The sequence below is a fragment of the Theobroma cacao genome, chromosome 4 (assembly GCF_053813885.1).
Source record: "Theobroma cacao isolate CCN51 chromosome 4, ASM5381388v1, whole genome shotgun sequence".
In the NCBI taxonomy this organism is placed as follows: Eukaryota; Viridiplantae; Streptophyta; class Magnoliopsida; order Malvales; family Malvaceae; genus Theobroma; species Theobroma cacao.
Window position 1 is genome coordinate 40,347,239 of NC_142642.1, and position 25,782 is coordinate 40,373,020.

At 36.7% G+C, this 25,782-nt stretch overlaps 5 protein-coding genes across 5 annotated transcripts; 2 read left to right on the top strand and 3 right to left on the bottom strand.

Annotated features, from left to right (window-relative positions):
• Window positions 1-709: 709 nt before the first annotated feature.
• On the bottom strand, window positions 710-2,949 carry LOC18603643 (Cyclophilin-like peptidyl-prolyl cis-trans isomerase family protein; the record flags this gene model as incomplete). Its single annotated transcript, XM_088805808.1, is given in 7 exon segments — window positions 710-1,019; window positions 1,120-1,271; window positions 1,355-1,506; window positions 2,357-2,440; window positions 2,529-2,579; window positions 2,659-2,698; window positions 2,810-2,949. Coding segments are annotated over 7 exon segments (705 nt in total), but the record flags the coding sequence as incomplete, so codon positions are not given.
• Window positions 2,950-4,765: 1,816 nt separating this feature from the next.
• Window positions 4,766-5,906, top strand: LOC18603644 (uncharacterized). Its single transcript, XM_018119292.2, has 3 exons — window positions 4,766-4,867; window positions 5,226-5,270; window positions 5,342-5,906. The coding sequence occupies exons 1-3, from the start codon at window positions 4,766-4,768 to the stop codon at window positions 5,789-5,791; spliced, it is 597 nt and encodes a 198-aa protein (XP_017974781.2). The 3' UTR covers window positions 5,792-5,906.
• A 2,824-nt stretch (window positions 5,907-8,730) lies between these two features.
• LOC18603645 (putative N-acetyltransferase HLS1) lies at window positions 8,731-10,812 on the top strand. The gene is made up of 3 exons (XM_018119309.2): window positions 8,731-8,916; window positions 9,130-9,263; window positions 9,942-10,812. The coding sequence occupies exons 1-3, from the start codon at window positions 8,731-8,733 to the stop codon at window positions 10,810-10,812; spliced, it is 1,191 nt and encodes a 396-aa protein (XP_017974798.2).
• A 1,520-nt stretch (window positions 10,813-12,332) lies between these two features.
• Window positions 12,333-16,234, bottom strand: HCF107 (high chlorophyll fluorescent 107). Its single transcript, XM_007035731.3, has 8 exons — window positions 15,586-16,234; window positions 15,324-15,467; window positions 14,375-14,680; window positions 14,200-14,259; window positions 13,796-14,041; window positions 13,513-13,623; window positions 13,213-13,389; window positions 12,333-13,008 (listed from the first exon to the last, which is right to left on the bottom strand). Exons 1-8 carry the CDS (start codon window positions 16,111-16,113, stop codon window positions 12,616-12,618), a joined length of 1,965 nt encoding a protein of 654 aa, XP_007035793.3. The 5' UTR covers window positions 16,114-16,234; the 3' UTR covers window positions 12,333-12,615.
• A 1,307-nt stretch (window positions 16,235-17,541) lies between these two features.
• LOC18603647 (fip1 motif-containing protein) lies at window positions 17,542-23,649 on the bottom strand. The gene is made up of 9 exons (XM_007035732.3): window positions 23,199-23,649; window positions 22,735-22,952; window positions 22,468-22,594; window positions 22,127-22,195; window positions 21,902-22,018; window positions 21,697-21,798; window positions 21,404-21,609; window positions 18,993-20,931; window positions 17,542-18,291 (listed from the first exon to the last, which is right to left on the bottom strand). Exons 1-9 carry the CDS (start codon window positions 23,613-23,615, stop codon window positions 17,743-17,745), a joined length of 3,744 nt encoding a protein of 1,247 aa, XP_007035794.3. The 5' UTR covers window positions 23,616-23,649; the 3' UTR covers window positions 17,542-17,742.
• Between the last annotated feature and the right edge of the window lie 2,133 nt (window positions 23,650-25,782).

The window sequence follows — 25,782 nt, forward strand, 5'->3', positions numbered from 1 at the left end:
AAAAACACGAAATGGGCTTGGATGACATTCAAGCCCTTTAGCGATTTGGATTTCTCCATTGAACTAAAAATAGCCGCTTTTTTTTTTGTCCTTTTATGTTATCTTTTGTAAATTGAATTTTCAATTTTGACTATTATTTTTTTTATATTACAAATTTATTTTACATATTTTTATTTTTTACATTAAAAAGCATTGAACATTTATATTATAAATAAGTTCAAATTTTAATATAAAATATATCAAAATCAGAACTTTTATCTTAAGTTTTATAAAGATAAAAAAATGAAAAACATTTAAAGACAGAGAGAGTAAATTTCGCTGTGAGCATATAGTCAACATTAGGCACATCTTGCTTCTGGCTCTAGCATGAACCCAATGCCAACCCTCTAATTGTCTTAAATAATGCTTGAAGAAAACTCAATCTCATCATCTAATTGCAAATGCTTTCTATTAATACTAGATCACAAGGCCAATGTTATTACATCTTTGTAACCAATGAAAGAGAGAGTAAGTAGGCCAGGAAAAAACAATTGCCATTGAAGCATAATATTGCAAGTGATGTCTCAGATTGATTGATCAGCATACTATATCCTCAGCCTGGCAAAATATACAACATACCATCTCAGAATAATTCGAATTGTATAAACAGAATGGCGATATAAAATGTGTATGTGACTTAATCGAAAGTTGTATTTATGCACTCTAAATATGAAACCTAAACTTTACTAACCCGAACTTGAAACTCTCGAAACAACTCATTGGTCCTCTTCCCCTTCAAGTGAAAAAGAGTACAACCATAGGGGAAGTGAAACCGAATTCAAGTGTAAAAAAGGTGCAGCCTCATTACAAGGTTGGTGATGGAAATCTCAACAACATTTCTTTTGAGGGCCATGATGCATGCAGACAAATCTATACGGTAATGAAAAGAAAACCTCAAATTTCCTGTTGCAGCGTCACATCGATGATCCCTATTGGAGATTTGGGCTGATAATGTTCATTGGTATCAATCTCTTCAATTTTCCTAAATGCCAAACACACAAGGTTCCGTGTTAGCATAAGCCAAATCATACAAAATCCACCAAAACAAATCCAGATTACCAACCAAAGAAAATGTTCTTACTTGCACCACGTCTTCACCCTTGATGACACGTCCTAAGACAAACAGTTTATCATTTAAATCTGGAATTGGTGCAGTTGTGATAAATAGCTGAAATGCTTTGCTATCTTCTTTAACTTTTGTAGTTCCAACCATAAAAGCCTCATGTTTTGGACCGGCTAGTCACGAGAAAAGATTTTAAGTTATCTGAATGACAACAAGAAACCAAAGGCCAATAAATATCCAAACCAAAAGTACATTCCAGATGACCTTGTGGTCAGCTGACTGTGAAGCTTCCCTTTTGATGTCCAGTCTTCAATGCCTCCAAGGCCTTGTGAATGTCCTCCAAGAATCACCTAGTCTTTTATCACATGGTGAAAAGGCATCCCTTTGAAGTGTCCTTTTTGACAGCAAAATCAGTCAATTTCAGGATCTTTGATAAAGAATTTAGATATTGACTTATATTAGGCAGTGCAGCAAAAATTTAAGTGTCTTCTATTCCACCACAGTAATCTTAATTGTCCACAACAGACAATCATGGGATCAGAAAGTTCAAGATAGTGGAACTTTTTCCAGAAAGTGAAGAATGAATTGGCATTCAGTTAAATAAATCACCTTATATTCAAATTCAGGTCATATGTATCAAACAACTCAACAAGAAAAATTCTAAGACTCCTCTTAAAACAACAGCAGATTTAGTGTTTGTACCTTCAAAATTGCTGAGAGAACATCAGACGAAACAAGAAACATTTGAGTGTAATACTCTAATACTGACCAGAGAAGAAGACATATCATGCTATTACATAGTTGCAACTATGCCTACTTATATTCAGCAAGCATATAAAAATGGTTGCAGACACAATTATACTCAAAAGGTAGACAGATTGACAAATTAACCAATGACCACTAATGTAAGTTCTCCCAAATGGATAAAAACAAGTTCTTCTGCAATGAAGGACAAAGAGGAACTCTAACAGCCATCTCCCAAAAGATTATAAGAACCGAGCAAGAAGGCAAAAAAAAAACAGAAAAAAAACTCTTATTATCTCTTTAAAATCAAAATAATGGTGCAACGGAGCATTCAGAAAGATGGAAATCTACAATTACAGCGTCGAAAAACTATAGATCACCTGCTAAGGCTTTTGATTCGAACAACCTTTTCTTCCTCTTGACCGTTAAACAAAATAAATCTTATGAATCATGTTCCCACTAATCAATAGCAATAAGCAAAAAGTATTAAAGATACTTGGAGAGTTACCATAAGTCAAGAATTTTGTCCACGGTCTTAGTTCAACCATCTTTGAAGAGTTCTATGGTAAGATAGCCTTTTGAAGTATTAAGAACCTACAGAAGGGAAATGATTTCAACTTAGTAAAACGGGACTTTTAAACAACTAAACAGGATTTATGCATATGTACATTGACAAACTAACAGCATATCCAGGAAGATCATATTTCTTCGAATCTACCACATCATTAACCTGCTGAATCAAAACCAAAAGGCATAACATAAGTTCAAGAAAACACCCATCACCTAAAAGTTTAGCAGAAAACCAAAAATACCTCAAAAGTTGACAATCCACTCCCTGTTTGCCCCCTTGAGCTGCAATTAACAATGAACCATTTCCCAAGACATTGAAGTGTGAATTAATTTCAGAGGAATTGACAAAGATGTAAATGAACAAGCAACATGGATTAGACTGGAATAGCCAACCTTTGTAACCAATGACTGTGAGTGGCAATTAACGACAATACAATCACCAGAACAAATATATTGCAGAAGAGAATCGTGGTGACACTTGTACGAGTTGGCCCTTTCTTCTTTTTGGTTTGAATTAACAGAGCCTGAGGCTTTTATCATTGCCATGAAAGTTTAGCTTCTTTATACAAAGAAATCCTGTAAATTTCAAAAGCTTCAAATACCCAAACAGAAGAACAGAAAAACTTAGTTTTAATCACAGCAAAGCAGATCCATAGCCTTGCTTGAACCAAGATTTTTAAAGTATGACTAACTTTACACTCAGCTCTGCAAAATTCGAATTATGCTGCTTAATAGAAATGAAAGCTTTGGAAATTGATCGAGCTGGGCCACTTGTTCGAAGGTGTAATTTGAATAAGACTTTCAGCGGCGTTTGGTTTTAATATTTTCTAATCAGAGATTAGGTGATGGATTTTTTGGTGGTATTCGGTGGTGGTGGGCCACCACGGTAGAGCAGTTCCTCGCTGGAAATGGCGGTGCCAGTTTGCGTCTGCGTGTCGAAAGCGACGGTTGTGATCGCGTCCGAAGGTTGATGTTGGCGGGATGGAGAGACGGCGTTTGCCTGTTCTCTGCTTTACACGTCTGTCCCTCTCCTTGTTCTTTTAAGCGCGAAACTCATTTCGGAAGAATTTGAATGGGCTGGCTGCCTCGCTGGACGATAATGCTGTTTACAGATTTAGTTTTGGAAACAGTAGAGAAGGTGATCGAACGGCTGGAGTTTCTTGATTTCCCGTGGGGCCAAATCTTAGTGTTGAGTAGGATTCAATTTACTAGTACTATTAATGAAGCAATAAAAAATATTTTTTCAAGGTATATATTTGATGTATTATATTATATAATATAATGAATTAAATATTATTATTTTGTAAATGTATAAATATAAAAATTGAACATTTTTAAAATATTTTAAATATTTATATTTATACATTTATGTAATGATATTTTGTAATTGAATGATAATGTATATATGCATTCTTTGTTAAAAAACACAATAAATTATTTTTTTAGTAATTTTAAGTATGGCATGATTTGTTTACAAAATTGTGGCGTACCAATAAAAATCATTTGTTCATGAAAAAATTTATGTAATTGAGTTGATATATTATTGGAACGTGATCAACTCTTTTATTTTTATACTTAAAGTCATAACTATTTGAGCTTGATTTAATTAAATTTGATCATCAATCATTAAAATAGTGAATTAATATTTAAATTTCGATTCAATTTTGAGTTTCAAAAATTTTAGATAAATTTTATAAATATATATTATAATTAAAAACAAAACAAATAGCTTAGGCTCACAATTTGCTCTAAGTATTATGATACTTAAACTTGGCTCCACTTTCTATTTGAATTTGAACTAACTTGATAATGAATAAGTCGAGTTTAAGCATTTATTGAGCTAATTTAGAGTAACTATATAGTTAGTTAAATATTAATTAGTTTAAACATGTGCAACAAAATTGAAGAATGATTGTGGTAGATTAATTAAATAACCTAATATTATATTCCCATAAACACATTATATTTTCAAAACAATAAGGTTACAAAGTCAATTTTTAGATAAAATACAAATCAAAATTTTTTCAAAAATGACACCTTATAGTAACAAATAGTTAATTGAATTTTTCTATATTCTTACTTTACGTTTTAATGATTTAAAAATTTATAAAAAAATTATATATTTTCACATTCATCTTTTTTTTTTGGTTTAATTTCTTTCTCTTTAATAATTATTTATTTTGTTTCTTTCATTCTAGCATTTATGATCTTATTTGATTGAAGACGGTTTTTTCACTTTTTTATTTATTAAAAAATTAAAATTTTATTAAATAGCTTTGTAAGAAAACCAGGCAAGATAAAGAACTTCACAGTGTAACAGAGGTTTTACAGAGAGAGAGGGAGGGACGAATGAGAGGGAGGGTGATAAAGACGGAGATCAAGCTCGAAGATTACGAGCATTTCCTTGGGAATCCTTACGATGATGCTTTCAGTTACCAGCAGCTTAATAAGGTTACTATTCTCTTCCATTTCCATTTCGATTTCCAATTTCATTTTCTTTTGTGTTCTCGTCCATTTGGTACCCGGGAAAAGAAAATCATGAGACTGACAAAGAAAATCTGTAGTTATTCTTTTCCTTTTGTTTTTCTGTTTGGTTCCATAACAAACCTGAGAAAAAAGTAAAACTAACAAAAGATATACAGTCCGTCTCAGAAAAGAGCAATGATTAGAAGAAAACTGACAAAAGAAAAATAATTGATTAAAAAGGAAAGCCTACCACCTTCTTTTTCTTCTTTTTTCCTTTTTTTTTAATAATTTTTCCTTCAATTGTTTCTCTGATTTCTCACTTTTTGAAATATGTTCACAAAAGATCATCTACATGCACGGATTCAAGAAGATTCACAAGCGCCGCAAGGTAAATTTTCTCTGCAAAAAGCTTTGATTTTCTCACGAATAAATCGGTTTTCGTTAACTCATGTCTCTCAGGCTGACCTGTACGAAGCGTTGAGCACCATTGATCTGATAAAGCCGCAGCGCTCAACGCTCAAGGACGATTATCCACCGTACGATGATTCTGCACTATCGCTGGATCAAGTCAAGCAAGACCTGCAAACTCTGCAGTGGCAGGAGTGTCCTGTACAATCAATCCACTCCATTCATCCAACGGTGCAAGATAATCCAGCTACATCCAGTTGCAGTGATGGCGTCTGTAGAGGCAGCGCCATATCATCCTTCACCATCCGCCGTAAACGGCAGAGATCGGGGAGGAGGAAGAGAATGTGGGCCGTGTACCGTGGCGGCGTTGAACAGGGTAACGTTGCCGTTGGCGTTACGAACGGCGGCGTTGAGTCTGGCGTGTCACGTGATCATGATGCTGTTCTGATCCAGCCTGAGTCGTCTTCGTTATTTGTTGAGACGTACAGCTGGGACTTTTGATTGGATGGGTGTAATCCACGTGTCCAGTTATCATTAGGCTACAGGTTTTTGGCTTTTGTGGAACACCGTACTTGATACTGATTGTAATCATCATTTTTGTTTTTGGGTTAAAATCTTTCACCTTTTTACCTATTTTACTTTTTCACCGAAGAAATGCAAGTAGCTAAGATTAGGAAAAAAAAAATACAAAAATGCTTTGAAATTTGGTTGAAAATATATTTATTTTCATTAATTTGAAAAAATTCTTTTTTTCTTATTTCTCTGAAAAACTAATGGTCTTAATTCTCCAATTAATTTTAAATGAAAAGATAAATAAACTTATTTATTATTTATCTCATATTTTTATTTTTTGTTGACCGATTTGAATTTATAAAGTTCTAACTTGGTAATAGTTGAGATGATTTGTTTAATGGGGATGAATATAACCAATGGCATTTTGGCATAATATTTTTTTAATTATTTCAGTAGTAATTGAAAGGCTAAAATAGAAGTACATATAAATATATATGTACTAAGGGCTAATGTTTAGTATGCTATAAATAAATAAAAAAATTATGTGTAATTACCTCAAGATCCCTAGCTTGATGAGTAATAAGAATTCAAGATTATCTTTTTCTCAATCAAATAGAATAATTTTATTATTATTATAAAAAATACAGTTATTAATATTTGAATAAAATTAAGATACACATACAATTAGAGAAATATAATATTATCTAGTAAACTCACCCAAAATACAAAAATCAAAGTAAATACATAATTTTCACTCCAACACTACTAGTTAGTTTTTCTTTCCTCAATAAGACCATATTTTTCATTGTATGTTGAGTAAAGATTGTGATGCTATTAAGAATCTTTAGTAAACTCAAATTGACATTAATATAATTTAATTTTTAACTATTTATGAAATTTATTACCTTTTAAAAAGAAAAAAAAATCGATGTAACATGATCAGTATAGTAATCGAACAATTTGTTCATGTCACTCATGATATTTAATATAATCTTTTGGTTTAACAAAGAAAAAAAATATAAAGATAGATTTATTTATTTATTTTTCTAAAGCGCAGTCCATATATATGAGAAAAGGGAGTTTTCAAAAGATATGTGATTGTTTTGTACTGTAGATAATATTTGATATGATGGTGTATCTTTTCTTCTTCCATGTTGCGTGGAAAATCAATGCTCTCGCCCTATGGAGATTCCACCACGTCAAAAGCTGCTGCTAGAAAAATGTTTGAATGGGGGGGTTAAAAGGACAAAACAGAGAGCAATGATAAACTGCAGGACTACTTTTGAAACAACAGCTTCGGGATGTGATTTGAAACAGGTAAATCACAAAAAAACACCAAAGCAATTGTAAGTATAAACTGCATGATTGAGGATGCTGATGATAATTCATATATATATTCTCCCTCAGCCCCCTGCCCCTAGCCCTTTTCACATGGGATACTCGCATAGAGGTTCTGCTTTGCCCCCATTTCGAGTAGATGCGGTCGGTTAACAGCGAATATATTTAACCGCAAGAAACAACAAACTGAATAACAACATCTGAGTGACTCGGACTTTAGCATTGTGGCGCCGAGCTTAGCCGACAATCTCTTTTGGAAGCTTCAACAACAGATAGGAGAGCAAAGATAAAGATTTAACATACCATATTTTTTCAGTTTAGAAAAAGCTGTTGCAGGGAAAAGATTCATCAGAATGTAAGTAGGAAAGTTGCAATCACCTTATGTCTTGACTAAGGAAGGCAAAGGGATTGCTACTGAGGAGAGAAAAAGGATTCATCTACCAATATTGTACGTAGGGAAAAAGGGTGATTAAGACCTGAGAGGGATGATAGTTAAGTATTTGGAAATTCTTTGGTTTTGAACTTTATTGGCATGGAACTTTGATAAGGTAACGTTTGATATCAATGATTCAAGATCATCATGGTAATTTAATCATGATGGGGACGTTACCTTTAGACATAACATTTGCATATATAATGAATGTTGTATGTGAACTTTTCTATGCTGCCTCAAGAGGGAAGATAATTAAGTTTTGGTAATTCTTTCACTTTGAATCTTATTGAGTTGGACTTTATTAATGTAGAACTACAGTAAGGTAACATTTGGTATCATTTTCAAGATCATTACTGTAATTTAATCATGGTGACGACATACGTCACCTTAAGACACATAACATTTGCTTATATAATTAAGTTAGAACTTTTTGTAACAGGTTACAAATTGAATGTTGTAAGCTTTTCTCAATATATGCAGTCTGGGGACTAATATTTGGATGGCGCAGCAGGGATTCGATGATGACAGGATGAACTGAGACAAGAATCAAATCATAAAGTAATTAATAAGCTGCTTCTCTTTCTTAAAGTCTTAATGGACTACCTTCTAGTATAGATAATTGGGGGCGTCTGTACATAACTATTGAGTGAGTGAGCTGTCCTTCAAACTTGAACCGAAGAATTGGGGGAAATGACATGGAAACATAAACAAAAACATGTGAATGATTACAAAGATTCAGCGAATCACTTGATGACACTATTGTTTCATTTTTGTGGTGCAGGCCATGTAGATGGTTTACCACTTATTGTCCTTGCTAAATAAGAAAACGACTCTCTGAAACACTGCCTGCAGCTTTCTTTCACTCCACCAGTAAATTATAAAACTACCTGGCAAATTTGCTCACAGGAATCAGAAGATCACACCCTCCAAAAGATGCATCAAGTTTTCATGCAACTTGATGATGTGGAGTTCATAGAACTCGAAGGAGAAAAGAGGGGGGGAGAGAGTAAAAAATCTAATACAATTCTGTAGTATATAAGACTGAAAGTGATGAGGTGCTTGTGGCAGTTAGCCCATTCAAGAAAGATTCAGTCATCGAAAACTTTATTTCCCAACTTAGACTGAAATCCAACTTGTTTCTTTTACCCAAGGGGCAATGGTTGACAACATAGAAGATAAGGTTCTGGTTAGGGAATTTGATGATGGCAGAGATATTGAAGTGGTGGGGAAGCTTGAGAAGAACTGTGACATAGGGTCTAATAATAAGGGGGCCTCCATTTTCACAAACATGACGGGTGACCCTTTGTGTAGGATTGGGTTCTATCCACTTCATCTCATGCTGGTAAGTGAGCGAGAGTGATTAACCCTGGCGGCCATCATATTTTACAGTCATCTTTATGTCTCATGGAATAAACATTTCTAATGATTAATTGTCAATGTTCCTTATAATTGCTTTACTTTCTTTAAGGAAACCCCTTGTCCCCATGAGGATCATTGTTGATGTAGATATAACTGAATGGCATGACGGGCTGATGTGCTTGAAAATGGCCTACAGGTAGCCGAGCTGTGTGAAAATGGGGAGCTTGTCGGAGTGATTAGAGGCTGCATCAAGCATGTGGGGACTAAATTTGGAGGAACACATGTGAAGTTGGGTTGCATCCTAGGTCTTCGAGTGTCTCCCAGACATCGGTATAATTCTCTCTCAGCCTTTCACTTCCTGTACAAACTTCACTGTAAGGTCGCTGTTCTCTCTTTCCAATTTCATTGTCTAGCTAGGGCAAAGCCTTTCATCATGTTCAAACCAAGTTAAACACACTACAGATCAACAGGTTTAGTGGTGTGAGTATTGTCAAGATCTCAGATGAAAATAACTAGAACTGCCCAAGCATGATCTTTCAAATAATCTTCTTCTCAATGCATTGAAAAAGTTCAATTCTTTTACCTTCTTTCTTTTTGGATGTAAAACAAACAGATTTTGACATAAAATACAGACTTTGGAAGTGTAGAATCACAATTTAATCATAGGGGAAAATTGTTTAAGTGCTTTAGGTTAATCTTGCCATTAATCTTTTTTTTTTTAATTTTTGCTTAGTGCTATTGATCTTGATGAATTGAAAATTGAAGAGTAAATCAATTAGTATTTAGGATGACTACTACATTATTTGACCCTATATTCCAGTGATCTCAACTTTACTTGAGACCTAACCTAACTGCCATTGAGGTGATTGCAAGCTGCTTGGACTAAGATTCCTTTTCAAGCAGTACTTTTTCCTTCATTTGTTTTCATTCTTTTTTTCCCTAAATGTATCTCAAAATTCAATTAATAACTAAGATAATGAATAAATTTTCCTTTTTAAACAAATGTAGGCGAATGGGGATCGGATTAAAACTTGTGAGAGCAATGGAAGAATGGTTGATAAACAATGGAGCACACTATACCTTCCTGGCAACAGAAAAGAATAATGTTGCCTCTACAAATCTCTTCACTGCCAAATGCAATTACAGAAACTTAAGCTCATTAGTCATATTTGTTCAACCAATCATCAGTTTTGCAATGGAGGGTCTCTCTCAAGATATCAAGGTAGAGAAGTTGAGTACAGACCAAGCAATTTCTTTGTATGATAACAAGCTCCGAGGCAAAGACATATATCTGACTGACATTGATGCAATCCTGAAGGAAAAGCTGAGCCTTGGTACATGGGTATCTTATTTCAAACAAGATGAATGGATAGGTTTGCATAGCAAAGAGAAGGATGGAGATATTATCAGTACAAGTCCACGCTCTTGGGCCATGTTTAGCATATGGAATTCTTGTGAAACTTACAAGATTCATATCAAGAAGTCCCATCCATTGAAGTTTTTCCATGCAACTTTAAGCCATGCAAGAGACAAGATCTTCCCGTGCCTCAAAACCCCATTATGTGATTCACTTGAAAAACCATTTGGTTTCCTTTTCCTTTATGGACTTCATGGAGAGGGAGAGAGGCTTGGGGAGCTCATGAAATCTGCATGGAGCTTCGCATCAAGATTGGCTGAAAACGTGAAGGACTGCAAGGTGATCATAACTGAGCTAGGAGTCTCTGATCCTCTCATTGAACATGTCCCCCGTGAATCATCTATGTCACGCGTCGATGATCTCTGGTACTTGAAGAAAGTGAATGGCTCCATCCATGAAAAGAATGACCTAGGGATGATGGGAGAATTGGGAAATGTGGTTGTTGATCCAAGAGACTTTTAACTAGCTAGGGTTCCTTACTAAATATAAACCTCTATTGTTCATGGGTTTTTGTTTTTTCTCCAAAAGAAAAAAACTACTACCATGTACTTGTTATTAATTAACTGCAATTATTTATCATCTGTATGCTTAATGAAATTTTCTAGTAAAGCTGAAAAGTCATTCAAACTTTGTTCTTGGATTCATAACCCTAGCCCCGTAACCCGTGGTATTACCACAACTCATCAATGCAGATACATGCATGCAACCAAAAAAAAAAAAAAATTCTCAATTCCCCATTTTTTAATTTTATTCCTTGACCATGGTGAGAGACAATGAAACACATTGTATAAAATGATATTCCTTATAAAGAAACTATAGACAAATGCTAACAAAATCCATTTTCTGAATGTTGTGTTTAAACTATGTACATGCAGGTAAAGCTTAATTATCCATCCGAGTTTATTACTGGGATAACCGGGCATCGGGATGCCACTTATATCCTTACACTCACCTTTATCACCAATTTGGGAAGCATGGACCCTTTGGTTTCCCCTCGATCTATGGAAATTATGAATTTAACATTAAACTTGGTACTTCACGTAGATTTGGTGGTTTTTGCGGGCACTTTTTGCAAGGTGTTAACCAAACCAGGCTCAGTTCTCTTGAAGTTCATGTGAAGCCTGTTTCAGACAATGGAACCATAGTCGGAAACGGAAATGTGTAATGCATGGAAATGAGTTTGTTCGAGCACTGAAATGCAGGCTTTGTTATTAAAGCAAAAGTTTCAGTTATCATGAATTTAGATTGTAATCAAATAGAGTTTATATCCAATGCCAACATGCATTTTGCTTGTTAATATCTGAATCCAGGATTTCAATTTATTTTATTGCTCACCAGACTGCTGTTGCTGCTCTAGGTGGCAACAGACAATTGCTATCTTCTTTTCAGAAAGTTAACTAGTCGAGGCATACACTACATGCTTCTGATGTGAGATTGAAGCACTTTATTTGCTTCTTTTATTGCGTTTATAGTGACAGAATGCCCAAATTAGTACTATAGAATCCAGGAATGTGGCCCAGCCCATCCCTAATTTCAAGCTGCGCTTTGATCCTTAATAAATAAGCCCATTTCGTTTTGATGTAAATAAAAGTAAGAACTTGACAATAATGTAAATATTTTTTTACCACCAATGATATTTGGAGCACTAATCCTTCTTTTTCCTTTAATCTTTTACCTGCGTCTTGTTCCTTGGTTTTGGTTCTGTTGTGATCATTTAATGCGGGGATTCCTGCTACTTCCCTGTGTTTTGAAGCAATAAAATTTCAATATCCAAGAAAGGGAATCTTCAGGTTGAGAAGACATACTTCTTCAGGCTACACAGTCAGTTGTACAGCTTGAATGTAATTGCAGCATCCTTTTTTACATTGATGACATATAATTATAAATAGTGGTTGGCTCTGAGGACATTGAGCAAAATTTCACTTGATTGTATGTCAAGCTTTGAAGAGCAGAGCCTAAACTGAAAAAACATGGTAGGGTCATGAGCATAATGTACATCTCCTTTCTTGATGTTGAGAAATCATTACATCGCTGCAGCCTAATTCAAAATATATACAGTATTGACATTTTTCAAGATGCGGTATGAGTCAATATTCTACAGTTCCTGTGTATTGGTTGAATTGTAACGACTAGTGAAGGAGAGACATACCATAAGCATTTCCTTTTTCCCGATTTTCGTACAGTTGTCTATGAATCATCTACTACTGTAGCTTAGATAACAATAAGTATTCTAGAATGCACCTGCAAAGATACCAACTGTAACTGTCATATGCTGGTTTGAGGCAAAGTCATGGTGGTTCTTTTCTGTGATCTCCACACTCTTCGTGGAGATTTGATTCTCTTAGGAGTAAAGCTTCCAGGATTTTCCATCAGAATGTCCAGTTTAGATGGGTCCAATAATAATTTATCTTCGATGAAAGCATCCAAATCTAATCCACTCTCATTTTCAATGTCAAAGCCATCATTTTGTCCAGAGGATGAGCTGACCAGTGGCTCTTGAGCACTAGTTTCATTAACTCCTGCATCTTTCAGAGGTTCCTGTGCCTTGTTGCTCGGATCTTGGTCCAAATTCAGGAGTCTCTTTATGCTGTCAAGGGCCGGATCAATGACATCTAAAAATCCCATTACCCATGAAGCATCATCCACAACTTCAGTTCGCTGTTTCATGCAACCCAAAGAGAAAAGAAAAAAATCATTCAGAGGTTTCTCAACAGCATCATGATTCTGAGGAACTGGAACTTAAAAAAGGTATAGGAAAGATATAAGTTCTCCTAAATTTATTAGGCAGCAGGAAAATAGATGGTTTATTTACAGAACAATAGAACATAGCTTAAGTGAGCATACTGTAATCCAATTACTGACCTGCTGGAAATAGAGGTTACGAATTTCTTCAGCACGCACAGAGTTTCCTTGGTCCTCCTCCAACGCTGCCCATGTCATCCATGTTACATAGCTCTGAGAATTTATATTGAGCGAGGATCTAAATAACCTTCGAGCTGCTGATAAGTTACCAGCTCTCTGTTCCAAAACACCCCAAGCCTACGACAAATGGCAACAAGCTAAATGTTTGCACTACGCTTGCTGAAGATTAATTACTAGGAGTTTAGGGCATTTAAACTTGATATCTGTATGCCTCATATGATGTGGATATTAAACTATTACCTGTAAACATCGAGCAGCACTTTCAGTTGTTGAGTCAATTGACAGCGCTCTTTGGTACAATTCCCTTGCTGTGGATATATTCCCTTCCTTCCATTCCATCCATCCCCATGCCTGACAAGTTCGAAGTATCAGACATGGAGATGATTCCCTCCAAGACTTAACAAGGTTTAAATCAAGTTTAAGAGTTATAAAATACATAATACTCTTTGTTATAATGGGCTACACACACACACACACACACACACACACAGGTACAAATCAAAGAGCTTAAAGAATTTCTTACAATCCAGACTGGTTGGTGCCTTGGGTCCAGCTCAGAGGCTCTCCTGAACAAAACTCGAGCTAGATTTGCTGTTGAGTGTTTATATTCCAACAAAGCAAGAGACTGAAGTAATACAGGATCTCTAGGATTGAGTGCATGGCCTATCTTTAAAAGTTTTCTTCCCTTGTCAATATTGCCGATATTAGCTTCAAAAACTCCCCAAACATGCCATGCAAACCTGTTCTTGGGGCTTGCCTGGACTGCTTTCTGCAGATTAAATACACATATTGCAGTGATGACGGTAAAATCACAAAATTAGGTCAGAGAGAGAGAGAGAGAGCATGACTTTGCTATTTGGCTTTCATTCTGAAAGCTATAACCAAATCCTATAATAATGAATAACCTTGTCAATTAGAAAGGGTTACCTCAAATAGTAGCCTAGCAGCACGATTATTCTCCTGTTGCACCTCCAACTGAGCCCATGCCTGTGTTTAATGAATTTGACACATGCAAGAAGAAAAACTTAATTAAAGCATACTTGCAACAATCAAAGTCAATTTCACTACATATAAGCCAAGGCATACAACACTAAAGACTTACCAGCCAACTGGCACAGCTTTTTGGGTTGCACTTGGTGGCCTGCCTGAACAAGTACCGAGCCTGCTCGTACCTACTTGCTCTAGCTTCCAGCAATGCAAGGGTTTGATAGATGTACTCATTTCCACTGCAGAATTTAAGACCTTTAGCAAGCAGATGCCTTGCCTTTTTGACATTCCCCTGTTTTAGCTCTAGAACTGCCCATCCATGCCAGGCAGCAATGTGTCTCTTGTCAGCAACCGTGGCTGCATCAAATAGTTCTCTAGCCCTTCTTATATTTCCCATCTTATTCTCCAACACAGCCCAGCACTGTTCCAAGAGTATAAAAATGTTGTCAATTATGTATAAGAGGAACAATATATAAATGAAACACAGTTCATTAAATTGATTCATGGATCTATGCCTAGTGACATATCCATGTTTAATCAATCTTTTTCTTTGAATGCTTGCAGCAGCATGGTAGGTCCATTACACTCTCCTTAAAACTAAAATCTGCAAAGATTTCCGTGAAAATTCTCATTGCTTACAAACAAGTGACCACCATAAAACATCTTCTCTGCTTCAGCACATAGAAGGCAAACCGGCCTGAGTACTTGCAAAACTTTGAGTCCTCATCCCCAAGTACTATCTTACAATTCTCAAGTGGATAAAACGGGGTATTTGCAAAACCAGGCGAATAATGATCACAGTAGCCATCCTAAGACAAAAGCTTTCATCTCAGAACCGGTATCATGAGCATGAACTTGAATTTGAAAACCACAAACATCATAAAGATTCCCGGTGAAATTAAAATCGGAGATTCCTTGAAATTTCCAGAAGTTGATTCCATTATTCCCCTATAATCGTAAGTAGTATTGATAAAACCAGGCAAGAAACAGATACGGTTACTCCATAAGCAAATAATAGCAAAGGAGCAATCACATTGGCAAACAAAAGGAAAAGAATGCAAAACCTGCCAAATGTAGGGATTTTCTCCTTGGGTAGCCTGGCAGCCTCTCTCATACACAGCTCTCGCTTCTGCCATTTTTGATTGCTTGCTCAATATCTTCCCTAATGTTACATATGATCTCCCATCTTCCGGCCAATAGTATATACACTAGAAACAAATTAAAAAACCTCATCATAAGGATCACCACACAATGTCACAATCCCCAACAAGCTCCTTTAAGCACAAATGTAACACACGAAAAACACCAGAACCCAAGTAGCCTTACCTTCTCCAGTATCGTTTCAGCTTCTTCATAACGATACTTCCTCGCCAAGACCCTCGCTTTATACAAGGCCAAGTCCAAGTTCACAGTCAGCGGCTTTCCTAGAGAACCCCCAGACTCCACTCTTTCGGGCTCAAACATAGGCATCTTCTTGGCAAACTCCTCGAGACCAGCATCTATACGCGACGATTTCAATGCGTCATCATTACCTTCAGCTTCAACATCTTCACTCTCATCATCTTCCCTGGAAACATCCTTGACTGGCCTGCGAACGACCAGGACCTTCTTGAACGTGTCCTGCTCGGCTTCCACAGAGCCTTCCTGGTCTGCTTCTTTATTAAGGACTGTAGAAGAGGAGTAGATCTTGGAAGAGCATGGAGGGATCAGAGAGAGGAGGGAAGGAGTGGGAAGTCGAGTTTTGAAGGGATGTACTGTTTTGAAGGTGAACTTGTTGGGGTTCTGGGAGGGTGAAAAGAGAGTAAAGTTGGGTTTTGGTGAGGAAGACGAAGGGGAAGAAGAGAAGAGTCGCATTGTTACGTTTCGGTTCTACTCCCCTTGCTTTTTTAACGGATAAAACTGTCTGATTTTCATGGAGGGGAACGTTAGGCGGGCACTGGAGAAGGTAGAGAACAGGTTTTTAATCACCAATATGCCCTTCGGCTTGATGATTTTCAACCTATTATAACCCGACATTTTAACCTGCGTTAAAGGTTAGTATGGTCAATTCGTGCTAGACTAAGGCATTTTCGGAGGGGGAGGGTATATACGTAATTGGGCATTTCAGACACGACTGGTCTGAGACAGGCCACGTTTGCTAGCTCCTTTTAAGAGGCTCAGGTTGAGATTTCACATGGCACGTGGAGGCATTTCATTGGTGATGTAATCTGAATATCATCAACAGGAAATATATAGTCCTATTTGTAGTTCTACAATCGTCAATCATCAGATCAGGGTGATGATTCCCCTGTTCTTTCCTGCTTCATAATCATAAAATGACATCTCAAGAATAATCCCAACAATTTCAATGGACAAGCTTCCTGTCTTCTCCGTTTAATTCTTTGATGGCAGGGAGAAATTCCCATCTCACAAGAACATCATAACAGACAAGGTCATCAGCAAAATCCTGCTTAGAAATTACAGAACAGAAGCTTCTCCAAACAACAATGCTCAGAGAAGTAACAAGAACCAAATCTAGTTAAAAACAGATGGAACAATTACTCAGACAAGTAGTTCAGTAAAGATGTTGCTACTGCACCAGTTTAGCAGGTTTTAACATTTGAAATAGCTGATATATGTGGATATTAATTCACCAAAGCTTTTACAATGAAGAAAAATGACGCAGGAACGTTTAGGATTATATTTTATTTAATTTAATTTTTGTTAATTTTAGTTGATTTTTTATTTTCTTTATTTTATTTAAATTAAGATTCTTTTCTTATTTTTATTTTAATACTTTTAAGAATTAGTATTTGATTAGAATAGTCATGTTCTATTTAGGAATAGAACACTTATTTTATTTAAATTTTTTATTAATTATTCTAATTGTATTAGACAACTAGGAGTAGAGTTTTATTAGGATTTGGACCTATAATACTATAAATAAGACCCTTAGACTTAGTTACAAGATATTCAGAATTGAGAGTTAATAAATAATATTTTTTTAAGTAGGAGTGCTTATTTCTCTAAGCTCTTTTAAGGAGTAAGAGGTTTTAATATTTTTGATCTAGCCAACCAAAGTGGGATTTTGGCTATTTTTTCCCTTAATGGGGTTTTCAACCTTGTCAAAATTGGTGATTCACCTTAGTGGGATTTTCAACCTCGCCACGATTGGTGTTTTTCATAACGCCTAGGCGTCTTTACAACGCCCCGGCGTCAGAAAATGTCAAAGATGAGCAATGAATCAGGTTAAGCTCATAATTCAAGAGCATCAAAAATCATTTACAGTTGGAAAGACAGAACTGGAACAACTACAGAACTTTGAAATTTTGCCAGGGTTATTTTTGCAGTCAACATTATTGTATATGGAAGAAACTCAATGATTAGCAAAAGGAGAAAATTAAAATCCTCCTTTGACCTGAAATCAGCATGTCATTCCGACGAAAACCTGAGAAAACCATATCTTATTTCAAATAAGATGATATGGAGTAAATTATGCAAAAGCTAACTTACACCCCACCGCCTCTTTCGAGCAGGCCTTTGGTGCTTAATTTCATTAGTGTCAACTACCAAGTCAACTTGAGGCTCAGAAGTCTTGTCTGGCTCCATTTTTATTGTGATGGGATCCTTAAACCGTTCCCTTCGTTTCTCCATCTTTGCTAGTGTCTCCACTATCCGTTTGTTGTCATATTCACCCACAGCTCTATTTCCGTCAGAACTGTCAACATGCAATGTTCTCATCTTGACCTTGCTCCTTTGCACCATAGTCTCAGAAACATTTTCCTTTTCCAGGTTAATACTTTGTTCTTCACATATAGTCTGACCCTCCTCAATATCCAGATCTTGATTACACTCTGCAACTGAAAACTTATCAAGCTGTTTCTCAATAGTTCTGCTACCATCCGTATTTGAGATGTCTGTCTTAACTCTGTTGCCTCCACAAGAGTCATTAACATCCCTTAAAGATTTCTGCTCCATAGGAAATTCCAAGCCAATCTTTTCAAGCCTTCCATTGCATATTAAGCTTCCACCATCCAAGTGCCTTACAGAAGACTGCAGAATGTATTATCATATGGAAATGTCACAGATTATAATTTTCCATGCTCTAGATAATTGATCAAATATATATATATTAAAACAAGGGAAGGGAAGAAGTATCAGATGAAATGATGAATGCGGATGCTTATACACTGTCCTCAAGAACAAAATTCAGGAAAAGATCAATATCAACCATGATACTGCCTATGAATGTAAGAATGCAAGTAGTGCAGTGAATCATGAAGGCAGAAATGCAAATCATGCAGTTGATACTAAAATAACAAGAACTGTCAAAAATAATTGTTTGCTAATAGTGACAAATCATTTTAATTGCTAGTGTCACCAATATCCAAAAAATTAAAACTCTTAAACTGACACAATCAAATTACTTTGTCCATCAAAGACCAGAAAACCTGTAACTCTGTCCAGAGAAATTGAAGTGTACAAATTTTGAAAGTACAAGCATAACCATCCCATGAACACATGGAAAAGGAAATTATTCTAACTTAAATCAATTGACCTGTATTCCAGCACTCCAACTATATGAAGGGCATAAAAAGATACGGAATTATAGATAAGATAAAAGAAAAAAAAAGAAACATGCAATAAGTAAGCATTAGAAAAAGAAAAGAAGACTTGGTCAACACAAATAGAACACTCATATATACAAGTACAATTATACAAGGCCTTTTTGACCTCAGTTTCCCCAACTTTACCTTTCCTTCCCCAACAATCAAGTCAACTGAGTCCCTGTCCTTCAGGACCTTCTGCTTTTGCCTAATAATAGAATTTCCTTCATGACAGTTGGCATTACTTCCTTCAGTTATCATTTCATATCCGTGATGCTCCAACATCAAATCATTAATGAGCATCTCATCACGGAGGGATCCATGCCTAGCATGAATTAAGTCATGCTTAGAAGTTTTTTGACAGGAAAAAGACACCCATTGGGCTAACAATCTATCATTTCCAAGTAGTTTATCCTTCGTCCAGTGTACTACTCTACCTCGCTGACTATGGCCCCTTCTCCACGACTGAACTTGATTCCCATTTTGCAAGATACCATCTTCATTGTCATCGACATAATCATAACAACCACATCGACCATTGTCTCCATCTTCCTCATGACATACTATTCTCTGATGTCTATGGTATCTTTTAATAAACTTGGAGTCAAATGCCTCATTTCTTGATAATAAAGTGTTACGCCACCTTCTTCCATTAGGTACGGAAGGTTCTCTGTCAGTCTCCAAGGCTAGAGATCTACAATACGTGTGTCTCAGATACTCTTCACTTTCCATCGGCCACGGTCTATCCAAAGGGAAATAGGCAGGATCAACATATCTACCTTTTCTGCCAGAAACTTTGAATTCTCTCCTAATTGGTGGTAGCCATCTCTCATATGGTTCAACCATATCCCTTTCACAACGAGTGAATGGAATGGATCTACCATACTTTTCTTTTAACCGTTCATTTTCATGCTTATAATCTAATGGACAATCATCATGATCAGTTTTCTTCCGAAGCTGGAGTCCATCATATCCCCTTCTCCATTGAATATCTCTTTCTTTTGAAGCAGAGGAATACCTTGAGACTAACCTCCCAGATTCCCTGCAAGTGTGAGGAAACAAACCCTGTTGAGCAGGAAGTCTTTGTCCATGATGCCAAAACCCATCCATGTCATCTTCTTTATCTATGCCAGCTCTTCTTCCATGATAAAACTCCTTTTTCCATTCTCTTCCAGCAAACTGATCCGAATCTTCTTTTAAGCTTAGATGACCCTTTGTGCGGACAGCCTGAAGATGGCTGTCAGCAAACCTTTTATGGCCATTAACACAAGGTCCTTTCTCCATGTAGCATGAGGAACCTTCTCTGTCATGATAACCAAGATCTTGCAGTCTTTCTTTCTGTCTGCTACAATCAGATGAGTAATCTTTATCACAGAGTTTCAGTGCATTTGATGAAGGGGAAGCTTTATAGCAGTTTTCAGGATATATCTTCTGATCAGTAATACCGTGAGGTCTACCGCGGTGATGCTTCCTTTCTTCCTCAATGGGATTTTTACATCTTTGATATCTTTTCCTATCACACTCTGCATCTGGTATTGGAGAAATGTCATCATCACTTTCATGCAAGATCCTCTGTTTCACAAGAGGTCGGTGTCTCCAGCTCTCATGCTTTTGCTTGTCTCTGAGTGGACTTGAATGTATTGAATAACTTTCTCCATCATCTGATTTTGTTTTGCTGCCACCAATTCTGGAACTTTTATGATAAGATGCAACTGACTTCTGCAATTCAGAGCCATAATCTAGTGATTGCCTTCTTAATGGACTTGGACCGTCAATGGAAACAGCATGAACGCTATCTTTGGATCTTTCTTCAGAATTGCTTTCAGAAAAGGAAAGTGTAGGGCTAAAATGACTCCGATCGTCAAGTGATTGTTCTGGTTCAATCATGCAAGGATCTGACTGGTAAGTATTTCTGCAAGCCACTTCATTTTCCTTATATGTTGTTTCCATTGATTCAGCAATTCCTTCTGATATGCAAACATCCATATTTGGATGACAACGCCCATTCATATCAGAGAGCTTGTCATTTCTGTGATTATTAGTCTCTAGTGAAGTTTGATTAGATGCAGTTGTTGGCTGCAAAGACCTAATCACATTAAAACAAGAAATTTTATCTTGTCAGTGGTTTATGGGAAAAAAATAAGCTTATTCTAATATAATTATTAAACTAACCTGGCATGACTATGCAGCCTATGTATTATAAAAGCTGATAAATACAGATGAAGCCAACAATAAACCTTTTATGCAAGCATTAAATTAATAACAGTATCTCCATTTTATTTATCTACAGAAGTGTTTATGGAATCCTTCAATTTCTTTTTTTTTTTTTTGGGGGGGGGTGGGGTTTGTGGGGCAGAGAATTCTTTAATTCTAATGCTTCAAATCAGATCAATCTAACAGTACACCCATTGTTAGAAACCAGAAGCTCCAACAAGGGACATGCATGGCAAATCAACCATGTACAGAGCTCAACAGAGGGATCTATTAAGCTTCAAATATCTAACTAATGACATTAATAATGTGGAAAACCATGTTTCAAGAACACAATTGATTCAGACCTCAAAGGACAAGACAGGGACGCATTTCTGACCCTTGCACAATGCTCTCCAGAGAGGTCATCACCGCCAGCACTAACAGAAAAGCAAACATCTCTGTCATCCTTCACATCCAACTTCCCAGATTCTGACACTTCACACTTTCTACCATGACCTAGTTCCTCCCTTGCAGACTCAGAGGAATCCACAGTGAAATCCTGCACAGTTATCTGGCCCCAACCCATGGAATTAGAAATGATACAAAGGTATACAATATGTAAGAATTATGTATGTAAAGACTACAGTTAACAGCAAACCTGTATAATAACATCAGAATCCTGAAAACGTGGACGCCTTAGATCCATGGATGGTTGGCGTTCATTGATGCTGTCTTCGACCTGAATTGCTCTTCCTTTTGGCTGAAATAATAAGCCACTACATAATTAAACTGAGCAATATGCTTGTCAACACTGATGGAAATAGAGAATACAGATCATATCAGATACTGAAGGTTTAACATACCAATTCCAAGGGCATCTCTCCTCTATCAGCACATTTAAATGATGGTTCAACTTTAGATACATCCTCAGTCATAGCTTCTTGAGTTGCTGTCTCAAGCCCAGCCTCAGCTTCATAAGCCTATTGCCATACAAGAAAAAAAGTTGAAAATCTCAGACAACTGAGATAGTTTTACAATTCATTATCTAAAAAAATCAAGCATCTACCATCAAGATTAAAATAACCAACCTGATCAAGTTTTGAAGAAAAATAAACAGGAATCCTAGCCTGCCTGGATGACCGGTGCCGAAATTTCTCCTGTAATGCATCTCAGTAAAAGGTTTATGGTAAGCAGGTGATCTCTAAAAAAAAAAAAAAAAAACCTGCTGCTGGGAATTGTAAAGAAAAAAACCAGCAAGATGGCTACAAGCTACAACCTCCAGCTAAATAGCTGTAGCATCAGTGGTATATAGTAGTAACAACCATATGCATATGCCAGAAGACCAAAGCGAGGTATTCTGGAGTGCAACTGGAAATTCATCATAAGGTGAAATAAAATAGGGCAACTACCACAACAGTAATCAACTTACCAGGGAGTTACAGTATCGTTTCCAACTGTCCTCATTGAAACCAAAATTGAAGAAATCTGTTATATCTATGCCGGGATGCCTCCAAGGTTTCTCCTCAAATGCATCAATTTTCATATCCAATATTGTCCTGAATGAAATTAAGCCCTAAGGAATAGTCTAAAGGATACTTTTAATAGGAAGAAACAGGGTTATCTTGCATGCAATAACAGAGTGAATAATTCACCATTAGGTTCAACATAATCAAAGATTACAGTAGCATCTACTAACCTATACCATGGAAGAGAAAAACCATATCCAAATTGATGTGGTAATGAATTCGGGGTAGCATGTCTGTTAGCAACCTGAACCAAGCTTCCACCCTTTTTCTGGCTGTAAACATCATCTTCCCGATCACCTCTTGCCGACGTAGAAGAGAATGGTGAAACACCAGTACATCCAGTAACTCTCACATTACTTGGAAATGGTGATCCATGAGGTCTCACATACTACAAAATAACAATTTAAAACAAAAATCAACACAAATCATGAAAAATAATAATAAAAAAATACACCACTTTGCTACAATTAAGGATCAAAACTCAAAGATTATAAATATTTATACTTCTTTGTTAAGAAAGAACTCATTTTCTCCATCTAAAAGCTAAAATACTACTAGTAACATGTACATACAACGGAAACAAATATAAAAAAAACTGCTACTTTAAGTACAATTATTAGCAAAAAGACACTACCTTGAAGAGCGAAAACTGCGTTTTAGCTCCAGTCCCTCTTTCTACACCATTTCCACTACAATTCAGCTCCGACCCATCACCAACCGGTTCCACCCGCCTTGAAATCTTATCCGACCCAGTTCCCTCCACACCAAAACCGCTATCTTCATCCTCCTCATAGCCACCACCGTGACTCCTCGCACCGGTAACCGGAAACTTCTCGCAGTCATCATCGTTCAACAAAATGTTCAAATCGTCCTCGCTGTCACTATCTTCCATAACTGAACCGGGGTCGAATTTCTCATCCCCGTCAGTGCTTTCGGCGCCATTGCTACGGCCATTGTCTTCTGGTTCAATGAACAATGCGTCGATCGCTGAGCTAGCTTGGATTTCAACGTCGGCGTATAAGTCACCAAAATCATCATCCATCGAATCCATTTTTTGGGTGCAAAAACTAGTTTAACGTTACAGTCATAGATTAGAGATACTTCGATTACGTTATACTCAAAAATGGGATTAAACGAAATGTCAAAGGAACAAAAAGAAATGCAAGTAAACATACGAAGCTGAAAAACCCTGTATCAGAATCTAAAACCCTGCAGAAGCCATTACCAGAATTGGACAGGCTATTGAATTTGGGCCTTGGGGGCAAGGGGAGCGACTGTTGTTTTGGGCCTCTTTGAACCCATGGTCACCGTGAAGCCCATGATGATTGTAGGCCAATTTATAAACCTATGTTGATTACTGGCACATTCATGACCTCAATCTGGGCTCACTGTAGCCCACTTGAACTGCGTTGGTTTAGGCTTTCCTTTTTCGTTCTCCTCTTCGACTCAGTGGTTTTCAGGGTACCTCCTTGAAAGGTAAGATTAAGAAAATTCTTTAACGGGACGTTTGGTATCTGGAACATTGATAATCTTTTGGGAATTTACTTAGTGAAAATATGTTAATTATGTTTGGTGTGATACATTTCCAATAATGTGATCTTATCACGAGGATGTAATTCTCATTAAATTGGAAAGAAGATAATTTAAAAGGGTTCAATAATTGAATTACTTGAACAACCATACAGCATGATTTAACTATAGAAAGGTTATTGGCCAATTTTGAGATAAATGTACTTAAAAAGCAATAGAAGCTGCAATTTTTTTTGAACAAAAGACTTTAATTTGTCACTGACTGATATTCTATTGAGAAACTGGTTTGCATAAATCAACACTCTTCTTCTGGATGAGATAGAACACTGTTGCTGCCATAATCAAACTGCCGAAAAGCAGTGCACCTGTCGAAGGGTATCAAAACCAGTAACCTCGTTTAGCTATTGGAGTCATTGAGTTGCAGCATTTGTAATGAGAAAGGCTCACCTATGGCTGTGTGATTTGGTCCGAACTTGATTAAATCTTTACCTGTGATCAATTCTCACCATTGTTACACGACAAGGAAAAGAAGAAGATGATCAATTTTTGTACTAATGGATGATTTGTCGACTATGATCTTATTTTGGCAAACAAAGGGGAACGAACAGCAACTTACCATTGTCATGGTTGTTAATTGAATGCTTTCCATCATGGCAATGGCAGAAGAAATTCTTGTGCAGGTCATTGCTGCTGATCATGTATCCGCACAAGCCTCCAGTAGCTTCACATGATCGACAAGCAACATCCGGCTGCTGCCATGTTAACTCGAATCCTTGTTGCAAAGCTCCTGCAAAACCATCGCTTAAAGCTCCATGGACTGCCTTCTCAATCATCGGGACACTCACTGTTGATTCGCAATAGTTGTTCCAATCGAACTCTGGGATTGCTTCCTCGATGAACACGTACGATTTCTTGGCATTGTATTGCTGGCAAGATATGGAAGGAAGTGATGGAGGAAACAGCGTACAGTTGTAAAAGAAACGTAGCATCTTAGTGTGTAAAACGCTATAGTTAAAAAAGGAAAATGCTGGCAACGCAAAATCCTAATGTAAACCAGGACATGTTACAACATCTTGAGATAACAAGAGAGTTCTTGGAGGGATTTATCGATCTAATATGATAGATTTTGTCTGAAAGATGGAGCACTGGATTTTGGCCATGGCATGAAACGTTGAAGCCTGGATAACCGCAATGCTCCAACAGCTGGTTTTGATGCCAAAACGGATAGCTAATGGTGAAGCCATTGCCACAGTTGAAAGAAGGGCATAAGGTATTGGATGTTTGCAAAGAATTGGCATTGATAATTGTATTAAGAAGGTTAATCAAGCAAAGAGAGACGAGGAGGCTGCTGCCTAGACAGGCCATGAAGAATTAATTAGCAAGAAAATGAGCATCTGCTATACAGATGGAAATTAATGGCAAGTGAGCTGGGAGGTCCATTTCACATTGTAGGTTCCTATAGTATTATATCTTGTTTTCGGCATAAGTTGTTGAAGTATGAAGATGGTCCAAAATGGAAGTCAGCGAAGTAAGTAGGGAGATGCAAGGACGAATCAAAGTGTTGGAATAAATTTAAGATGATAAGTTCTGTACTTCAATTTAAAACTTTCATCCCTTCTTTAATTAATCCCTTTGCTTATCAGTTACCAGCAATCAATGAAGTTCTACACATTTCCTTGCTAGTTTTT

Coding starts and splice junctions, on each gene's coding strand:
- LOC18603644 (XM_018119292.2), top strand. CDS start 4,766: ATGAGAGGGAGGGTGATAAAGACGGAGATCAAGCTCGAAGATTACGAG. Junction 4,868..5,225: donor GTTACCAGCAGCTTAATAAG/GTTACTATTCTC, acceptor TGTTCACAAAAG/ATCATCTACATGCACGGATT. Junction 5,271..5,341: donor AGATTCACAAGCGCCGCAAG/GTAAATTTTCTC, acceptor CATGTCTCTCAG/GCTGACCTGTACGAAGCGTT.
- LOC18603645 (XM_018119309.2), top strand. CDS start 8,731: ATGGTTGACAACATAGAAGATAAGGTTCTGGTTAGGGAATTTGATGAT. Junction 8,917..9,129: donor ATCCACTTCATCTCATGCTG/GTAAGTGAGCGA, acceptor AATGGCCTACAG/GTAGCCGAGCTGTGTGAAAA. Junction 9,264..9,941: donor CGAGTGTCTCCCAGACATCG/GTATAATTCTCT, acceptor AAACAAATGTAG/GCGAATGGGGATCGGATTAA.
- HCF107 (XM_007035731.3), bottom strand. CDS start 16,113: ATGCGACTCTTCTCTTCTTCCCCTTCGTCTTCCTCACCAAAACCCAAC. Junction 14,260..14,374: donor AAAGCTGTGCCAGTTGGCTG/GTAAGTCTTTAG, acceptor CATTAAACACAG/GCATGGGCTCAGTTGGAGGT. Junction 13,009..13,212: donor GTAACCTCTATTTCCAGCAG/GTCAGTAATTGG, acceptor TGCATGAAACAG/CGAACTGAAGTTGTGGATGA.
- LOC18603647 (XM_007035732.3), bottom strand. CDS start 23,615: ATGGATTCGATGGATGATGATTTTGGTGACTTATACGCCGACGTTGAA. Junction 22,196..22,467: donor AACGATACTGTAACTCCCTG/GTAAGTTGATTA, acceptor GATGCATTACAG/GAGAAATTTCGGCACCGGTC. Junction 21,799..21,901: donor GAGAGATGCCCTTGGAATTG/GTATGTTAAACC, acceptor TTATTATTTCAG/CCAAAAGGAAGAGCAATTCA.